The sequence below is a fragment of the Podarcis tiliguerta genome (assembly GCF_965153285.1).
Source record: "Podarcis tiliguerta genome assembly, chromosome: 7".
Classification (NCBI taxonomy): Eukaryota; Metazoa; Chordata; class Lepidosauria; order Squamata; family Lacertidae; genus Podarcis; species Podarcis tiliguerta.
In genome coordinates this window covers 10,901,682-10,922,835 of record NC_139540.1, presented here as the reverse complement: position 1 = coordinate 10,922,835, position 21,154 = coordinate 10,901,682, and the positions used below count along the sequence as shown (strand labels likewise).

The 21,154-nt window shown below is 44.3% G+C and overlaps 1 protein-coding gene across 4 annotated transcripts in view; it reads left to right on the top strand.

Annotated features, from left to right (window-relative positions):
• The window catches only part of EFR3A (EFR3 homolog A), a 99,785-nt gene that overhangs the window by 37,450 nt on the left and 41,181 nt on the right, over positions 1 to 21,154 (top strand). For all 4 annotated transcript variants that reach the window (XR_014513747.1, XM_083450520.1, XM_083450519.1 and 1 more), the window contains exons 7-12: positions 2,601 to 2,750; positions 5,930 to 6,067; positions 7,573 to 7,651; positions 10,312 to 10,447; positions 17,890 to 18,054; positions 18,977 to 19,091. Coding sequence is in view for 3 of the 4 variants with exons in the window: in XM_083450520.1 (XP_083306646.1) it covers positions 2,601 to 2,750; positions 5,930 to 6,067; positions 7,573 to 7,651; positions 10,312 to 10,447; positions 17,890 to 18,054; positions 18,977 to 19,091 (783 nt within the window). In the remaining variant the exon portion in view is untranslated. The remainder of the gene's footprint in view (positions 1 to 2,600; positions 2,751 to 5,929; positions 6,068 to 7,572; positions 7,652 to 10,311; positions 10,448 to 17,889; positions 18,055 to 18,976; positions 19,092 to 21,154) is intronic.

The window sequence follows — 21,154 nt, the reverse complement described above, 5'->3', positions numbered from 1 at the left end:
CCACATGCAAGGTCCAATTACACCGAACTTTCTCACCTGTCAATATGTGGTACATTTATCTCCCTTTGCAGAATCTCTTGACTCTGAATTACCAAAGAACGGGCTTGTCATTTGCAACATGAGTTCTCATATTTCTTCAAAGGGAAATAGGATTTTTTTGCACACATGTGTTGGGATACTGCCAGGGAGACAAAGTCCACCTCGACTCCACGTCGTCTCCGGACATCCATTGATCTCCCGTAGACACGCAGTATCAGCAATTAGCTACACGAGCTCCAGAAATAGCTTGCCACATTCCAGAGCCGATGCACGCTCTATCAGCAGATATGCACACAGCGAAAGATGCACCCAGGAGAGCGTTATTTACAAGTTTATTCAGCGTTGGTCAGAACAAAGAAAAACATGACTGCCTGCTTCAGAGTCTCCGGCAGAGAGAGAGAGAAACGAAAGCAAAGACACAACATAAACATCCTGTGAAACAGGAAAATACGCAGGCTGTGACACAAACATCCTGCTCCCTTTTAAGGTGGAACGGAAATATCCTAACATCATGGCCCTTCTAGGTCAGATGGTATTTTGCAAAGTTTCTCAGCTTTTGGCATGGGACTGTTGCCCCTGCAGAGGTTGTTGGGACTCCCATCACCTGTGACCATTGGGCAACGCTGCCTGGGGTGGATAGGAGTTGGAGTCCAACACCAGAGGGTTCCCCATCCCTGTCCCTAATGTTGTTGTTTAGTCGTTCAGTCGTGTCCAACTCTTCGTGACTCCATGGACCAGAGCACGCCAGGCACTCCTGTCTTCCACTGCCACCCGCAGTTTGGTCAGATTCATGTTTGTAGCTTCGAGAACACTGTCTAACCATCTCGTCCTCTGTCGTCCCCTTCTCCTTGTCCCTAATAGCACCTTACTTTAGTGCTACTTCTGATACCCAAGCCATCCTTGGAGATATGAGCAGATATTTAGCATCCAATTCCTTTATCTCAGGCATCCCCAACCTGCATCCCTCCAGATGTTTTGGCCTACAACTCCCATGATCCCTAGCTAACAGGACCAGTGGTCAGGGATGATGGGAATTGTAGTTCGGAGGGCCGAAGGTTGGGGATGCCTGCTTTAGCCTTTTGTGGTTCCTTTTCTGAATTCCAGTTTAACAAATGGCGTTCCTAAAATCAATTCAGTGTAATTTGCCATGGCCTTCTTGCTCCTCCAGGTCATCTTTACCTTCCCTGTGAATTGCTAATGTGCATCTAAACCAAGGCAAGAAAGCAATCTGGAGGTGTATTGTTTAACTCAGCGGTTCTCAACCTGCGGGTCCCCAGGTGTTGTTGGACTAAAACTCCCATCATCCCTGAGCCCTGGCCTTGCTAGCTAGGGGTGATGGGAGTTGTAGTTCAACAACATCTGGGGACCCACAGGTTGAGAAAGGCTGGTTTAACTGGTGTATACCTGCAGCCCTAGTCATTGCTGAAGTTACACACTAAAATAGGTTTCATAGAACTGTTTGTATGATCCCATCAGTGGTACTGCTTTATCAATGCACTGGTAGTGAAGCCTTGTTTGTTTGTTCATATATTTTATTTTTGGCCTCATATCCTGCCCATCATCTCAATATTGTCCCCACTCCAGGGCAGGTAGCAGGGGATAGAACACAAATATTTTAAAAAACCAATTCCAATAACAGTGTAATTATCTAGTTCGCAGTATAACTGTCAAGGAATGCAGTCTTAAACAGCCTGTACTAAAAGACATGTCTTCAGCTGGTTCCTAAAACAGCGTCATCTTGGCACCAGCTAACATGTTATGCAATAAATGCGCACAATGTGTTACTGTACTCTCTTGGCCACATTGTGCTGCAAGCTGTATGCATTTGTGCAGAGGATTACATAGAATCACAGAATTGTCGAATTGGAAGGAACCTCAAGGATCATCTAGTCCAGGCATAGCTAACCTTGGCCCTCCAGATGTTTTGGACTACAATTCCCATCATCCCTGACCACTGGTCCTCTTAGCTAGGGATGATGGGAGTTGTAGTCTCAAGACATCTGGCGTGCTGAGTTTGAGGAAGCCTGGTGTATATGTATTATCAGGAGGTCCATTTCTGCAAACTGTAGGAACCAGGCCTTCAATGTGGTGGCACCTACACTTTTGACTTCCCAGCACCTGAATGCAAGACAGGCATTCTCTGCTGACTTTTTGTGCTTACTGAGGACCTTCCTCTTCCAAGAAACCTTCTAAGTTATCTTTCTGTATTGGAATTTTAGAAAAGATGTTTCTAATTTTTTATTACTTCTTTGCTGCCCTTGGGCTCCTTTGGAAGGAAGGGAAGGAAGGGTCATAAATAGGCATGCCATATGTCAGGAAAATTCCTGACATGTCCTGGTTTCCAGTTGTCGGGGGTGAATTTTGACAGGGAGTGGAAACAGCTCAAAAAGCTTAAAATCACTGTTTTGGGTTTCCCCAAATTAGCTCCACAATTTTGGGGTCTTCCTCAAAAAAAGAAGAAGGGTTGAATAATTTTTTTGGTGCCAGGAATAAATTCAATGCACAAGTGAATGAATGAGTGGATCATATTGTTGTTCTCTTGCTTTGCTGTCTTCCTCTAGGATCCGAATTGCCGGAATCAGGGGCATCCAGGGTGTGGTTCGCAAGACTGTTAATGACGAGCTGCAGGCAACCATATGGGAGCCTCAGAACATGGACAAGATAGTGCCCTCCCTGCTGTTCAATATGCACAAGATTGAAGATGTTGACAGGTGTGTACGTGCATTCTCGTTAAATCCTCTTTAATTTATTTGCAAAAATAAAATAAAAATGTATATACCACCAAATATCACGGTGGCAGGCGCGGATTTAGGTTTGATGAAGCCCTAAGCTACTGAAGGTAATGGGGCCCTTTATATATCCAGCCGTCAACAACAAATGGTCGCTGTTTTTTGTGTTGAATATCTGCTATATTGTAATTTATGGACCCAATAGGTATCTAAAGCCATTTGCGCATGTTGCCATGCAACCAGTCCATGCAGAATGTAGGCACCCTATATATAGAAATGAGCAAACCAGTGATATTTTAGGGAGCAGGCTAGCAGGCAGGGCCCATTATTTACATCATAGGAGCCTACACAACACAAAACACTGTTGCTGTATGTAGGTTTTATTTTATTTGTTTTTTATCTTATATTTTGGAAATATACATCCAGGTTTTTTCCTTTAAATTTTTTTGGGGCCCCCAAGAGAGTGGGGCCCTAAGCTGCAGCTTGTTTAGCTTATACGTAAATCTGGCCCTGGTCAGAGTTGATGGGAACTGTAGTCAAAAAACGGCTGGAGACTCAAGTTTGGAAAACCCTGTTGTAAGATATAGCAGGTGGCAAACTGTGAAATGACTTCTTTGGTGATGGTGCCAGGCATGTCAATGGGACCCACATTTTTATCTTTCTCTTGCCATGTAAAGCTGGTTTTCTTTTGCTTATTATTCTCCTGTACTCTTAAGATATTAATTGCTTTTAGCTCTGCAAACGTTATCAATATTTTTCTGAGCTTGCATTTTTATTCTGGCGTGTGCGTTTAATGTAAGCTGCCCTAGGAGCATGAATGAACTGTTGCTCATACACTTCTAAAATAAAATTATTAAAGTTAAATGGTTCTCAGTCTCAGCTTTTCAGTTCCAAGGGCAACCGTGGGTCTAGCTAGAGTTGGAGCCAGGGGATTTTTTGCACCCCACTGCCCAAAGTGTGGTTGTCATAGTGCAGTACTGAAAATCAAGGGAGGAAATATATTTAGTACAGAAGATTTAGTGGTGGGAATGAGTTGTGGCAGAGTATTGGTTAATGTTGAATTGAATGTTTGGTTGCTTTTACCCACAGGGCCGCGAAAGATAAATTCAGCCTGTTTAAAAGCCCCTTTCAGGTGATGGTTAATTGTGCCTGTGTTGACCTGGGTCAGTGCATTCAGAAAAATGCAGTTACAACCCTTCCTGCAATTGGGAACCCCATTATAGCACATGCATGCATCCTCTAAAAACTGAGAGAAGCTACACTTTCCTCACAAGTATTCCTATGCAAATGTGTGGAGATTTAATTAGCTGATTGATTACAATTCAGGCAGTGGATCAACTAAGGCTTTCAAAATTGGTAATGAAAACAGAAATACGTGAGTTAAATTTTAACTCAGCCACTTTGAAATCTTTGTTTGGACATTGAGAATACTCCACCCGAAAAGGCTAATTTCACACCATCGACCCTCTGGATGCACATATAATAAAGAGCTTGAAAACAGTGTTTATGGATTGTTGAACTGTTGGCCTCATATGGTGCATGCAATAAGTTTCTCATCTCATTTTCCTTTTGGATATTATGACTCTTTGCATATGGAGGCATTGCAGAGAGAAGCATCTTGAAGAGTGGGAGGAATAAGCAGATGGTGGAGGCAGATGGTCGTATGTAGGAGAAAATAGTATCTGCAGCCCCACAGCGGAGGGATGGAAACACTTTCTCCACTTCAGGAAGAAGAAAACTTTAGGGTTGTTGTTTTCTTTCTTTCTTTTGGCAGCGATGTGACGCTGTGTGTCTTCTTAAAAAAACAGCCACTCACAACAGTGGATGCCCTGGTTTGATGAATTGCATTAATCATAATTAAGCATTTTGGCGATCACACAGGGTCCCCGTACGTTTCACCGTCTATTGATCCCTGTGCAACCACTTTATTTCTCGCTGCCTCCACCCAGGCCCTGCCTGGTACAATACTGAGTCCAGTCAGGGTAAAATTGGAACATAAACTTCTGGAGTACCTGGAGTACTGTGTCCAGTTCTGGGCACCACAGTTCAAGAAGGACATTGACAAACTGGAACGTGTCCAGAGGAGGGCAACCAAAATGGTCAAAGGCCTGGAAACGATGCCTTATGAGGAACGGCTAAGGGAGCTGGGCATGTTTAGCCTGGAGAAGAGGAGGTTAAGGGGTGATATGATAGCCATGTTCAAATATATAAAAGGATGTCACATAGAGGAGGGAGAAAGGTTGTTTTCTGCTGCTCCAGAGAAGCGGACACGGAGCAATGGATCCAAACTACAAGAAAGAAGATTCCACCTAAACATTAGGAAGAACTTCCTGACAGTAAGAGCTGTTCGACAGTGGAATTTGCTGCCAAGGAGTGTGGTGGAGTCTCCTTCTTTGGAGGTCTTTAAGCAGAGGCTTGACAACCATATGTCAGGAGTGCTCTGATGGTGTTTCCTGCTTGGCAGGGGGTTGGACTCGATGACCCTTGTGGTCTCTTCCAACTCTATGATTCTATGATTCTATGATTCTATGATTCTATGCAGTTTAACAAGTGTGTGGTTTCATAGACGGTATAGGTTCATTACAATCATGGGGTGTCTATCCAGACCTATAACTTCCGCTACCTGCTCTCACTCACTAAACCACCTCTCAGATATTTACTTGTCTTCCTAGCTCCTAACTGTTCGTGACTCAGCTTATTTCACTACACTAACTCAACCTCCCACAGACTCTATCCCAATTCACTCCCACTCAACCAACCACCCAACTCCCAACAAATTCCCCCCTTCACTCCTCCCAGAGCTGGTTTTATAGTCCCTCTAACTCCACCCCCCTGGGTTCTGATTGGGTAACCTGTTTAACTATTTCACCTCCAGCACTCTGATATGTTAACGTCACAAGCATATCATGGAATCACAGAATTGTAAAGTTGGCAGGGACTCCTTCTGCTAGGCCATGCCGGTCCAGCCTGCACAACAGTGTTGGAAGCTGTGTGTGACATGTACCTCTCGGGTTGTGTGTGTGTGTGTGTGTGTGAGAGAGAGAGAGAGAGAGAGAGTCCATTCTTGGTTGATGACTTGGAAAGATGACTTCGTTGGGCACAACCATGCATACATACGCGTGAATTTAAAATAACTTACAGGGCATATGGTTTTGTTTCAGTCGGATCTGCCCCTCTTCGTCAGCCTCGGGAGGGGAAAAAGAGGAAAACCCCTCGGCGCTGTCTGAGAATTGTTTCAGGGAACTGCTCGGCCGAGCAACGTACGGCAACATGAACCATGCTGTCAGGCCGGTTTTCGCGTGAGTAGGAGATCTGTTAGTGTGTGTGTGTGTGTGTGTGTGTGTGTGTAAAAAAGAAAGAAAAAGAAATGCATCTGCAGTGTCACATTTGGGACTGCACAAAAAGAAGCTGATGTGCAGAATCCTATGGGTCACAGCTGTTCTCTTGGGGGATACTGAGGGTGGAACATTCCCCCCCAAAAAACAAAGAAGTTCAGTTGTCCTCTTGAATCAGAGCCAGAAGCTTATACCCAGTCATGTGAGTAGCTGCCCCAGCTTGGCATGCGGGAGAAATTCCAACTACTGTATTTTTCGCTCTATAGGACGCACTTTTTCCCCTCCAAAAATTAAGGGGAAATGTGTGTGCATCCTATGGAGCGAATGTAGGCTCCTTGGCTTCAGCGATAGCAACGCGAAGCCTCTGAAGCGCAGAGGAAGCACTCCCTCCGCGCTCCAGAGGCATCATGTTGCTTTCACTGAAGCCTGGTATAGCCGCCTGAAGCAAGACTCTCCCGGCTTCAGCAAAAGGAACCCGAAGCCTGCGGAACACAGCGGGAACTCGCGCTGCTCTCCAAAGGCTTCAGGGATCTCTGAGGCTGGGGGGGGGGGGGAAGCAGCGCTCCCCCCCCCGCCAGCCCCAAAGAGCAGGTTGAAAGGGAACGCCCGCTGCCCTCCAGAGGCTTTGGGTTGCCTTGACTGAAGGCGACTGAACGCACCTTGAACGCACTGAATGCGCCTTGTTTTTGATGGGGAAAACAAGGGAAAAAAATTCTCCCCCTCTCTGCACAGTGCCCTTCAGCGAAGCGGCAGGAGAAATGGAAGGGACTCCGTTTCTCCTGCCGCTTCGCTGAAGGGGTGCTGAGCAGAGAGGGGGAGATTTTTTTTTTCTTGTTCTCCCCATCTAAAACAAGGTGCGTCCTATGGTTGGGTGCGTCCTATAGAGTGAAAAATACGGTACTTTGTATTTCAATGTTTGTCTATTCAAATTGCGCTTCTTGAAAATAATACGTGAACTCAACCACATCAACCTTTCTAAACGTGCTCTTCTCCAAATTCTGCAATGCCGTTCTCCAACCAAATTATGTGACTATAAAAATACATAATGACGGAGAACAACTTGCCAAAAAGTGCAACATATTAACGTAATGATTTCGAAAATGGGTACGTTAGGCAGAATTGCAAACAAAACCTGCGTATTAGGAGAAGTGTGCATGGCGATGCTCTCGATTTTTTTATGAGGCCTTAAAAAAATTAAGTAAACTGACGCAAAAATGTAGAGAAATGAATTTAAGATTAGCAAAATGAGAAAGGGATAGACTGAAATTGGCATATGCATTGACCCACAGCACAGTGGTTTGTATTACTGGGTCATAAGATATGTTCACTGCTGTCATATAATTGCTCACATTTAGGAATAACTTGATAATGTTTAGGTCCCATTTGCTCTTAGCACAATTGAAAACAATGTTTGGGTTAGGGGTAGTTTGGTTTAATTTTTTTTATTATATTATACTTTATCTTCTTAGACATTTGGACCACCACAGACTGTGGGATCCCAACGAATTTGCTGTCGCCATTTTCAAAATCATCATGTACTCAATACAGGTAAGGTTTACTTCTCTAACTCTGTCATTTGAAGCAAAATCCAAGGAGGCAGATGTTCTTTGATGACAATCACTCATTGTTTAAATAACAGAAGCCCCAAAACGCTACCAAATCCCTTCTCCTTCTGAGAAAATGTCAGACACTTACAAATTAACTTGGTACTCCAGAGATAGTTGTTACGTCCCCCCCCCCCCCCCCGATCTGAAACATTTGGCTCCCAAGAAAAGCAGCTGTGTTCATCTTCCTAAGCAGCAAATTGTCTTTTAAACAGATACTTGACATCTGTGTTGAAATCTCTTTTAGACACTTTACTTTCTTCTCCAACCCGAATCCCCAGTCGTTTTAAGTTAAATCTTTGCATAACTGTACAATGCAGGAGCAACTGGAATAACAGAACTGTTGAGTTGGAAATGACCCCCAAAGGCTGTCTATGATGATGATGATGATGATTAATTATTTGTACCGCACCCATCTGGATCAGTTTCCCCAGCCACTCTGGGCGGCTTCCAACAAAGATTAAAAATACATTAAAATGTCACACATTAAAAACTTCCCTAAACAGGGCTGCCTTCAGATGTCTTCTAAAAGTCTGGTAGTTCTTCTCTTTGACATCTGGTAGGAGGGTGTTCCACAGGGAGGGTGTCACTACCGAGAAGGCCCTCTGCCTGGTTCCCTGTAGCTTTGCTTCTCGCAGTGAGGGAACCGCCAGAAGGCCCTCAGCCCTGGACCTCAGCATCTGGGCAGAACAATGGGGGTAGAGACGCTCCTTCAGGTATACTGCGCCGAGGCCGTTTAGTCCAACCCCCTGCAATGCAGGAATCTCAACATACTACCAGTCCTTGAGAACTCTCAATGTCACAGTGAGTCAATGCATCTTACTGTTAACCAGATGGTTGGAGCTCTGCGCCCACCCAGTGATGGCTGTGGGCCAGATTGCTGTATTGGATTGGACTAGATTGCACCCCGGGTCCTTTCCAGCTCTACAGTCCCATGATTCTAAGTGTATGGAGCCTGCGGTAGCTTCAAAATGTAAACGGATTACAGTGGTACCTCAGGTTACAGACGCTTCAGGTTACAGGACTCCACTAACCCAGAAATAGTACCTCGGGTTAAGGACTTTGCTTCAGGATGAGAACAGAAATCATGCACTGGCGGCGTGGAGGCAGTGGGAGGCCCCATTAGCTAAAGTGGTACCTCAGGTTAAGAACAGTTTCAGGTTAAGAACGGACCTCCAGAACGAATTAAGTTCTTAACCCGAGGTACCACTGTATCTCCTAACTGGGATGGAATGCTGCAAGCACATAGACCTGTTCCTGAAGGATTCATACTCAAAGGCCTACCTATGGGTTGGCGAAACTGGCTGCTGCAGGCCCCAGGGACACCCCCCCACACACACCTATGGTGGTGCACCACTGTTGTAACAGTCAGATCTAATGTGGCTGAAGCTTCTGCTCCTTCATGCACCACAACACAAAAGTGTGTGGTAAAGTCTTTTTCTGTCCCCTACCCCCGGGAAGTGGGGTGATGATACAGTTATTTGACAAGGGCACAAGGGGCCCTAGACACGATGGATGCAGTTCAGTTTCATGGCACAGATAAATGGGTTTTGTTTCAATATTTGAAGCCCTAAACGTCCAGCTCCGAGGGCCTTCTGGCGGTTCCCTCGCTGCAAGAAGTGAGGTTGCAGGAAACCAGGCAGAGGGCCTTCTCGGTGGTGGTGTCTGCCCTGTGGAATGTCCTCCCATCTATCTGAATTTTAGAAAACATCTAAAGGCAGTCCTGTTTAGGGAAGTTTTTAATGTTTGATGTTTTATCGTGTTTTTAATATTCTGTTGGGAGGTGCCCAGTGTGGCTGGGGAAACCCAGCCAGGTGGGCGGGGCATATTATTATTATTATTATTATTATTATTATTAGGCCAGAGTCCATAATTCTTTATTAACTGCATCTTTCCACATGATTCCACCCCCTTTGGTGGGTTAACATCACATTTTGAGGAATATCAGGGACTTTCTTATACTGAATGAAACCATTGGACCATTAGATCAATATTGTCTACCCTGGCTCTGCAGGGTTTTTCCTCAACCCTACCTGGAGATGCCAAGAATTGAACCTGGGACCTTCTGCATGCAAAACAGATTCTCCACCACTGAGCTATGGCCCTCCCCCAAGATCTTGCTCTGGGTAGCAACTCCTCTTGAACCCAGTTTTGCTGAAGCCCATCATATAATTATTGTGCACCAATGACAGACTTTGGTAATCTGGGTAATATGGTTCCTTGTGTGAGGATAAAATTTGGTGCCCTCAAGTGGATCTCCTCAATTATGGATCTTCTGAATTTTGCACCTCTTCAGATCGACTCCTTTTGTGGGGAAACAGCCTGCACCACCCTAAATCTGGCACTGGTTGCACGTTTTCATCTGCTTGCTGCACCCTTTATATTTAATTAATATGTGGGGGCCCAAACTATCTATCTATCTATCTAGGAGTGGGGCAAGGGAGTAGAGATCATTGTACATCAGGTAAAAATGTTGTCAACACTAGTTAAGTGTTTCCTTGGGCAGTTTGCATGAGAAAGAGAGAAAGAGCAGTTGGAATTAAAGATCACAGGAAGCAGCTTTTAATTTACAATTGAAACCGACAAATATATTTTTATTTCTAGGCGCAGTACTCTCATCATGTTATACAAGAAATTCTGGCGCACCTGGACTCTCGCAGGAGAGATTTCCCCCGAGTCCGAGCGGGTATCATCCAGGCCCTTTTGCAAGCAGTTGCCATTGCTGCGAAAGGTTCCATAGGTAAGTGCCATGCTATGAGCCTATCTGGGCAGGATTGGACACTAATTCTCCATCATGTTGAGAGGAGCAAGCCTGCATCTGCTCAAGGGCACCGTTCATATTCATGTGGAAATAGGATGTGTGTTGTGATTGTGATGAAATAGAGCAGGGATGTCCAACAGGCCTACTGCGATCTACTGGTAGATCTCCAGGAGGTTTTAGTCGATTGCGATCGATCACTGGTTGTTAATAATAATAATAATAATAATAATAATAATAATAATAATGATAATATTTTATTTATACACCACCCATCTGGCTGGGTTTGCCCAGCCATTCTGGGTGGCTTCCAACAAAAATATTAAAATGCAGTAGTCTGTTAAACATTAAAACCTTCCCTAAAAGTCTGGTAGTTGTTCTTCTCTTTGACATCTGGTGGGAGGGCATTCCACAGGGCGGGTGCCACTACCGAGAAAGCCCTCTGCCTGGTTCCCTGTAACCTCACTTCTTGCAGTGAGGGAACCATCAGAAGGCCCTCGGCCTGGTCCACAGTGTCCGGGCAGAACGATGGGGGTGGAGATGCTCCTCCAGGTATTCCCTTTCCTCAGCGGTGGTAAAACAGAATCAGGCCCTGCCCCCTTGGCCCATCCTCCATTGGTGCAGGATCTCCAGAACGGGAGACGCAGCTTTTGCAGTGAGGGTGATTGTTTCCTGAGCGATCTTTGGGTGAGCGACTCTCCCCCTTTCTCCCTAAAAAAGGTCAGCAACTTTTCCCTGAACACCCCCCCCCCCCTCAGGAGTTGGCCGTCCCTGAAATAGAGATACTCTCTCCCCTACACCGGAGAAATCAGCTACCCAATTTTGGTCTGTATCTACTGACTTTTATGTACGTAGGTTTTATTTGTACGTTCCATCGCCAAATGGACATGCAAGGACATTGGAGGTGGGTTAGGATACCAGACTAATGAAAAGAACAATTACATATTTCTTCCCTGCCATGTGATGAGCTGGATTAGGAAAGAAATATTGTCTTCCTTCCTCACTGAAATGTCTGTTTTTTTCTGTCCTGCCTCTACTCCCAAAAAAGTCCAGGGCTCCTTGAAACAGATACAAATGGTTGCAAATGATTTAATAATCTAATAAGTAAAAGCAGCCCCATGATTTTCAGTCTAGACTTGAATTACTTTATTTTATTATAATTGTTTTGATACTATTCATATTTTTTTCTCTGCCCATCCACTGTAAATGACAAAACCCCCTTTAATTCTTGATTTACGTTGTGAAGTGTTTGTTTTATTATTTTTTAATATTTAAAAAGATGCCATCATTTTTTTTAGTCCCAAAGAGAACATTTTTATATTTGCAGTTGCAGATCAAACAACAGGTTGTGAAAGCGTCGTCAGATGTGTGGAGGGGGAAAAAAATAAAAGAACAAACCAGTGACTCATTTCAAAGTCACACTAATTATGGTGCAATCGAGCCAATTGCCTCATCTGTGTATTTTCATTTGGGAACATGCACAAAATTGCTCCCAGTTGGAAGCCCTGACCGGCTAACAATGAACAATAGTCTGGCACGATGTGTGTATACTAGCTCATCAGCGCTTTGGGGGACAGCGAACAATAGTATAAATTGCAAATCCCAAAAATGATGGTGAGCTCGTGGTGGCGGTTTTCAGAAAGGCGTAAATAGCCGCGGCTGGAGGGGAGGAGTATGTTTGGAGCACCCCCTAATTTAAAGTTGCAGCAGAATTATGATTTGGTCAACATTTCCAGAGCTCTTAAGGCTGACTTGGTTTAACTCCAGGAATTCTGGAGGTGGCAGTGGGAGGGTCAGGTGATAAACATGTCTGGTTATAAAGCCAGGAGAGAGTTGGCAGCGAAAAGCCAATTCTTGGGGTGGGAGTGGTGCACTGGTTTCAACTTAATTTGATTTATTGTATTTCAGTGCCTCTTTCCATTTAAACAAATCCCAAAGCGGTTTACAAACAGTAAATAACAGCAACATTATTGAGCACAAGTTCCTCTTGGGAGTATGTTGTCATAAGCTTTCCCTCCGTTTAAGCTAGATTTCTGTTCTATGTTGATCCTACCTTTTTTTCTGTATATTTGTCAAAGTGCTTGCATCTTATTTGATGCAAATAAATGCGCAGATCATTAATAAAAAGAAAAGAAATGCTTTTTGCAAGAACCACATCAGGTGAGCCTTACCTTTGGCCCGGCCACCATCCCTCTCCCTTGCTTGTTTGTTTAAGAGAAGGAAAGAAGAGAAATGGGACAAAATGGAAGAGAGATAAATAAGATGAAAATAAACACATACAGTGGAACCTCGGGTTAAGTACTTAATTCGTTCCGGAGGTCCGTTCTTAATCTGAAACTATTCTTAACCTGAAGCACCACTTTAGCTAATGGGGCCTCCTGCTGCCACCATGCCACCGGAGCACGATTTCTGTTCTCATCCTGAAGCAAAGTTCTTAACCCCAGGTACTATTTCTGGGTTAGCGGAGTCTGTAACCTGAAGCATATGTAACCTGAAACATATGTAACCCGAGGTACCACTGTACAGCATAAATCACGTAATATAATTAACAGTAAAAACAATTGCAATCTAGGACCCTCATACCTACGGAACCGCCTCTCCTGGTATGTCCCACGGAGGACCTTATGGTCTTCAAACAAAAACATCTTGGAGGTCCCGGGCCACAGGGAAGTTAGGCTGGCCTCAGCCAGAGCCAGGGCTTTTTTGGCCGTGGCCCCGATCTGGTGGAACGCTCTGTCACAAGAGACTAGGGTCCTGCAGGATTTGACATCTTTCCGCGGGGCCTGCAAGACAGAGCTGTTCCACCAGGCCTTTGGCCAAGGTGCAGTCTGACCTCCTCCTTCTGTAATCCTCATAGCACTCTAGCCCAATGGTTGCCATTAATTTGATTTTGAATTGATTTTAGAATGAATTGATTTTAGAATGTATTTCAATTAATTGATTGTGATTCTGTGTATATTGTGTTATTTTTACTGTTGTTAGCCGCTCTGAGCCCAGCTTCGGCTGGGGAGGGTGGGATATAAATAAATTGTTGTTGTTGTTGTTTATAAAACAGCATTGAGGAACCAGTAACTAAAAAATAAGCGTCACAATTGCAGCATGAGTCATATTATATGGTAAGCAAATCAAGAAGATGAGTAGGCAAATTCTTGGAGGAGAGGGCTATCCAGAGAGCCAGTGTGGTGTAGTGGTTGAGAGTGGTAGTCTTGTAATCTGGGGAACTGGGTTCGCGTCTCCACTCCTCCACATGCAGCTGCTGGGTGACCTTGGGCCAGTCACACTTCCTTGAAGTCTCTCAGCCCCACTCACCTCACAGAGTGTTTGTTGTGGGGGAGGAAGGGAAAGGAGAATGTTAGCCGCTTTGAGACTCCTTAAAGGGAGTGAAAGGCGGGATATCAAATCCAAACTCTTCTTCTTCTCTTCTATCGATGGCTACTAGCCATGATGGCTACCTTCCACCCCCACAGTTGGAGGCAGCAATGCTCTTCCAAATCCCCGTTGCTGGAAACAATAGGGAGGGAGAGGGCTGTTGTGCTTGAATCCTGCTTGCTGCTTTCCCATAGGCATCAGGCTGGCCACTGTAAGAACACGATGCTGGACTGGGTGGGCCATTGTCATGATCCAGCAGCTTCGTCTTATGTTCTTAATAAGGCATTAAGTGTTGGTGTTGACCTTTAAACGGCCTTGGTCCAGTATACCTGAAGGAGCATCTCCACCCCATCGTTCTACCCGGACACTGAGGTCCAGCGCTGAAGGCTTTCTGGCGGTTCCCTCACTGTGAGAAGCAAAGCTACAGGGAACCAGGCAGAGGGCCTTCTCGGTAGTGGCGCCCACCCTGTGGAACGCCCTCCCACTTGATGTCAAAGAGAACAACAACTACCAGACTTTTAGAAGACATCTGAAGGCAGCCCTGTTGAGGAAAGCTTTAAAAGTTTGATGCATTACTGTATTTTATTTTTTTGTTGGAAGCTGCCCAGAGTGGCTGGGGAAACCCAGCCAGATGGGCGGGGTACAAATAATAAATTATTATCTATAAAGCATTATTAACAAAATAGCAATTAAAAAAGAAGCTAAACACTGTTCTCACACACTCTTTTCCCCCGCCAATGACTCAGAATCTTTCAGTCTGTTCAGTTCATTAACATAAACACACACACATACATTGATTATACAGGTGTTGTAGAAATTTAAAAGGGGTTCCTAGAATGGAGCTCTCCCTTCCAGAAACCCAAAAGGAGAGGATGGAGGCTCCAAATGAAAAGTTAGGCCTTTATTGAAATGCAAATGCACATAGGGACAGCGTCAAAAGTAAGGAGCAGGCATATACACACACAAAAAAAACCCCCCAAATCTCACTACAGCCAACCAAAGACAACCAACCACATCCTAGGCCACCCCCAACCTCTGTCACCACCAAGGAAATGCACACGCAAATAGTAAGAAAACTCACACAAGTGACCCTGGCACAAAACCCCACACATACACTAAGTAGAGGAATAGAAGCATTGACACCCCACCCCACTCACCGATCCCCCCCCCTCTTCCTCTCTCCTTCCTAACCTAACACTGTATGTAACACTAATGTCTCACAACAAACGATACTGACCTGTAGAAAACGCAACTTGGAAAAAAAGAGGCAATGCATGTACCCATATTTTTCGCTCTATAAAACGCACCAGACCACAAGACGCACCTAATTTTTGGCGGAGGAAAACAAGGAAAAAAATATTCTGAATCTCAGAAGCCAGAACAGCAAGAGGGATCGCTGCGCAGTGAAAGCAGCAATCCCTCTTGCTGTTCTGGCTTCTGGGATAGCTGTGCAGCCTGCATTCGCTCCATAAGACGCACACACATTTCCCCTTACTTTTTAGGAGGGAAAAAGTGAGTCTTATAGAGCAAAAAATACGGTATTTTTGTAAACTAAGAAATTTTAAATAAAAAATTATTTTAAAAAGTAAGGAGGAGGCTGCAAACAACCACATCCAAAACAATGTTTCTGAAACGCTTCACGTGATTTCTATTCACTAATCAAAGGGTCACAGCAATCTTATCAATTGCAACCCAATGCCGTCAGCCTGAACCAATCAAAACCATTTGGCTCTTCAAATCAGCCCTCATCATAATATCCTGTGATTACATATAATCATTTTTCAATGTCTTTCTTTATTAAGACTCAGACTAATTTTCCTATTCATTAAATGTCTCCCAATATCCTCTTTCATCTGTCTACAAAACAATTCAAGATTAATCACAATTGCCATGCCTATCTGATTCTCTGTTCGTGCATACAATGGCCACCATAGATTCTAACAGGATATTCTTTCCAGTGTTCTGGAATGGGCATTTACTACACACACAGCCTAAAAGCAGCTAGTTCTGTACTGTAAAAGGCAGGCACAGCCCTCTTCAGTTTACCTAGAGCATAGGCTCAAAAGAAAACGGAATCATCAGAATGGTACAGTTTTATGAAATTATCATTTTCTCCATCACAGGAGGACCCTTCTCTAATAGAAATACACTGGTACCTCGGGTTACATACACTTCAGGTTGCAGGCTCCACTAACCCAGAAATATTACCTCGGGCTAAGAACTTTGCTTCAGGATGAGAACAGAAATCGTGCTCCGGCGGCACGGCAGCAGCAGGAGGTCCCATTAGCTAAAGTGGTACCTCAGGTTAAGAACAGTTTCAGGTTAAGAACGGACCTCTGGAACGAATTAACTCGAGGTACCACTGTACCTATAATAGAACCATATTTTAACTTACAAGTTATTCAGTTAAACCTGTGACCCGTCCAGGGCCAGATTTAGGTTTGATGATGCCCTAAGCTACTGAAGGTAATGGGGCCCTTTATATGTCCAGCTGTCCTTTGTCAACAACAAATGGTTGCTTTTTTAGTGTTGAATATATGGTAATTTATGGGCTTAATAGGTATCTAAAGCCATTTGCCACTGTTGCTGTAAAAGGTAAAGGTAAAGGGACCCCTGACCATTAGGTCCAGTCGTGACCGACTCTGGGGTTGCGGCGCTCAACTCGCTTTATTGGCTGAGGGCGCCGGCATACAGCTTCCAGGTCATGTGGCCAGCATGACTAAGCCACTTTTGGCGAATCAGAGCAGCACACGGAAACACCGTTTACCTTCCCACCGGAGCGGTACCTATTTATCTACTTGTACTTTGACGTGCTTTCGAACTGTTGCTGTATGTAGGTTTTATTTTAATTGTTTTTTATCTTATATTTTGGAAATGTACATCCAGTGTTTTTTTCCTTTACATTTTTTTGGGGGGGGGGGGGCCAAGAGAGTGGGGCCCTAAGTTATAGCTTGTTTAGCTTATACGTAAATCCGGCACTGGACTCATCCCTCCGAAAACTGGAATTCAAGGCAGCAACCACCAGCAGTACAATTACAACAAAATGCAACCATCTCAATGCCCTTGGGCTTATTCAGCTGCTTCCCTCTGGGCCTCTGCTGCTATAGCCAATGTTGCGTCATATTGGGTGGTGCACATGACAGCTTGGACTTGATGGTCTGGGTCTGCACTGAGCGACTTGCTGCCGGAAGAACAAGCAAGGAGACTCCAGGACTCTTGAGTCAACTCCAAGTTGCAGATGCCCCATAGGGAATAGGCCCAAACTTGAGCCCCAGTTACCACTAGGATCGACAAGTAGATGGCAACTTTGGCTTTGTTGAGGCTTTAGCCCTTGTTGCAGATTGCCATGCCCTTTGTCCAGGCAGTACAGGTCCACAAACGGAGTCACAATAACAGCAAGGCCTTCTTCCTGTCCTGGGACTTCATTGAGATCCCCGCTTGAGGCAGCCATAGATGCCCATAGCTCGGCCTGGTCCCAGTGTGCTTGGTAGGTTCAGGCTAAGGGGTCACTTGCTTCTGAGCTCTTTGACTCCCCAGTAGTTGCTTGCTGTAGGCTGTGGGGTTTGGGGAGGGACAGTTCTAGTGGTCCTCTGGGTGGCAGTTTTAGGACCTTCAAAGGTCACAGCCAATGAGCTCATTCCCCAGTTATACCTTTGGCGGTAGAAAGCAAATAAAAAGTGGAGAATGGCTTCTCCATTAATGGTCCATGACTCTCAGTGCATTTAGCTAAAGACTACATCTGTGGAGAATTTTTTCACTTTTTTGTGTTTAAGAAGGCTGAAGTAAGATGCCTCCATTCTTGACACTGTCCACTTGGAACAGAGAACTCCACATTTAAGAACATGGGAAGAGTTGGATTGCTGGATCAGGCCAAAGGCCCATCTAGTCTAGCATTTGTTGCTCACAGTGGCCAACCAGATGAGTGCAACATCACACTCGCTGCCACTGATTCAAAGCCACTGGAATTCAAAGGCATACTTCTCCAAAATTTGGGTCCCAATGACCCACCCTTTTGTTCCCAAAGGTTGAAGCCGTTGGTTTTCTTCTCTCCACAGGCCCAACTGTCTTAGAAGTCTTTAACACCTTACTGAAGCACCTGCGTTTCAGCGTCGATTTCGAATTAAGTGACAGGCGTAGCTCAGTGAGCAGTGCCAGCTTCAATGCAAGTGCCAAGGAAAATGACGAGAGAATTGTCCAGAATGCTATCATTCAAACAATTGGTGAGTCGTTTTAAATAGTTTTAAGGTTTTATTTGCGGGGTAGAGGCAAAAGCAGTCCTCTGAACCACCCCGAGATCTTCGGGTACAGGGCAGTATACAGATGTAAAATAAATAAAAGCAGCCATGATAATGATAAAAAAATAATCATCATTATCGTTATTAAGATGGGACATGGAGGTGAAGAGCATGTAATATTATTATTAGTATTAGTATTAGTATTACAATTATTTGTTGTCTCCAATGCTAGTCCTACTTAGAGACATATTTGACTAACTTAGGTCCATTAATTTCCATGAGTCTACTCTTGAGTAAAACATAACTGGATGTTTTTATTTATTACATTTGCTTGCAACTTTATGCAAAAAAAAAGAAAAAGAAAAAGTCTCAAGGCAACTTAAGCTGAAATACAACATACTAAAAACTAGGAAAACCAGAAAACGCCAAAAATGCTCAACCAGCGACATAACAGTGGCAAATAATAAAATAAAATAAGGACTTTTCAAAATTGCACAGTCTCTAGTCCTGATGTAGGAGTAATCCACATACCGTAACCCCTTCGGAGGCTGTTTGACTAAAACTCCCATCAGCCTCAGTCAGTAAGGCTGATGGTTGGGAATGATGGGAGTTGTAGTCTATTTGGAGAGCACCACATTGGCCACATCTGTCCTAATGCATGTTAACTGGAATATTTTGGGTTTCTTTTTCTTCTTAAAATCTAAAAAATCATAACAGGAGAGGGGATTTTTTTTTACATGGAAAATAGCAAAAAAAGAGAACTAAAATCATAAGCATGATAAAATCCAGCCTGGGGAGACAAAACAATTACCAACTGCTGGTTTTTCATTCGAGGCAGAAGAAAATCCATTGTTGTCTGTTAATATTTCTTTCTGGAATTTTTTTAAAAAAATCTTTTTACACCTAGGTTTCTTTGGAAGCAACCTGCCAGACTACCATCGGTCTGAGATTATGTTGTTCATTATGGGGAAAGTTCCTGTTCTGGGAGCAACTTCGCACACACTGGACACCAGCCAGTTTGGGTTTGTTCAGATTGCTACATATTTGGGGCTTCCAGTGGGAAATTTGTTTATCCTAAAAGAGGCAGAAATAAAGGATGGCAGGTTTTGCATACGGGCTTGGATCCTGAATACTATAGGCAGATGGAAGCATATAGAGAAGGGGCTTTTCCTCTTTGTTCATTACCCTTTGCAGCTTCTTGCTTCCCCCTGCCAAAGAAATTCTCTGGAGAATCAGGAACACACACACAAACCAGGTTGGCATAGGTCAAGGAGGAATCACTCAAAATGGTGTGTAGAGACTTTGCATGAACCCAACCCAACTCTTAAAATAGCCCTAGTCTTTTTAATCTGATTTCCATAGAGAAAAGTGTGTAGCCATATGCAGTTTCCAATTTTGTCTGTGAAGCGAATAGCAACTGGAGAGAAATAGAATAGCATTATATATGCTGAAATATGGGTGGCGCTGTGGGTTAAACCACAGAGCCTAGGACTTGCTGATCAGAAGGTCGGCAGTTTGAATCCCCGCGACGGGGTGAGCTCCCGTTCCTCGGTCCCTGGTCCTGCCAACCTAGCAGTTCGAAAGCACATCAAAGTGCAAGTCGATAAATAGGTACCGCTCTGGCGGGAAGGGAAGGGAAACGGCATTTCCGTGCACTGCTCTGGTTTGCCAGAAGCGGCTTAGTCATGCTGGCCACATGACCCAGAAGCTGTACGCCGGCTCCCTTGACCAGCAAAGCAAGATGAGCGCCGCAACCCCAGAGTTGTCCGCAACTCAACCTAATGGTCAGGGGTCCCTTTACCTTTACCTGCACCAAAGCAAAAGTATGTAAGAACATAAGTCCTGCTGAAAAAGGGCCCATGTAGCCCAGGATCCTGTTCTTACAGTGGCCAACCAGATCCCTGTGGGAAGCCTGCAAACAGAAGCAGAGCACAAGAGCCCCCTCCCCACCTGCAGTTCCCAGGAACTGGTATTGAGAGGCATACTGCCTCCATCTGTATAGGTAGAACTTAACCAACCTGGCTAGTGTAGCCTTATCTTCCACAAATATGTCTAATCCTCTTTTGAAGCCATCCAAGTTGGTGGTCATCACTAACTCCTGTGAGATTGAATTCCACAGTTCAACTGTGCATCGTGTGAAGAAGTACTTCCTTTTATCGGTCCTGAATCTTCCAACATTCAACTTCATTGGATGTTTCTGAGTTCTGGTATAATGAGAGAAGGAACAAAACATTTCTCTATCTAGTTTCTCCTCTTGCACGCTCTTACAGGTTGCAAACCTTATCTAGTCACCTACAGCTGGTGAGAATCTCTTTCTTGGTTCTTTTATTTTCTCCCTTCTGTGCCACAACTAGCTGACATAGATAGGTACATATGGAGTTGCAGGCTACTAAGACTATTCAAGACCTAGTAGCTTCTGTAGATTTCTTTGCAAGATTCTAATAAAACAGCCGTTATTTCCAACATCCCCCTTTTGCAGCTTGCCAGTCTCATTGGTGTTTGCCATCAGCTGTTTAAGATAAGTTTGCAAGTGTGTTTTGAGAGATGTTTTTATTATTGAACAAGAATACTTTGTTTTGTTTTACAGCATGATTAGGGGGAAATCGTTTTTTCTTGTTTGGCACTTGAATTTATTGGCTCACTGGGCCCTTTCCAGTCCTGTGTTGCTATGTTGAGCCTTCCGATCACCTAACAAATTAATTTCCCTCTCCAATAATTCACGAGGGACCCGTCCAGCCATATAGAATGTGGTTAACTGGAAACACCTTCGGCTTTCTATAAAACTAAAAGTTCTGACCAGTGTGGTAGAAGGCTGCCTATTTTGGCCTCAATTGATTCTGTAGGCTTCTGAGAAATGCTTTCTAGAGGAGAATGGTGCTGATAAATAGGTGGAAATGAATAATTCAGAATCATTCGGCTTCATTCGCTGCTCATCGATTTTCAGACGGGGAGTCACGAAGCAGCGAACTTAAGCCGCTCGGGATGATTCCTGTTGTGATGGGGATTTTATTCCTCCGTAAATTCAAATCATCAATACATAGTTATATTTTATTCATTGCTTTTCTAAGGAAACCACCAGACTCCC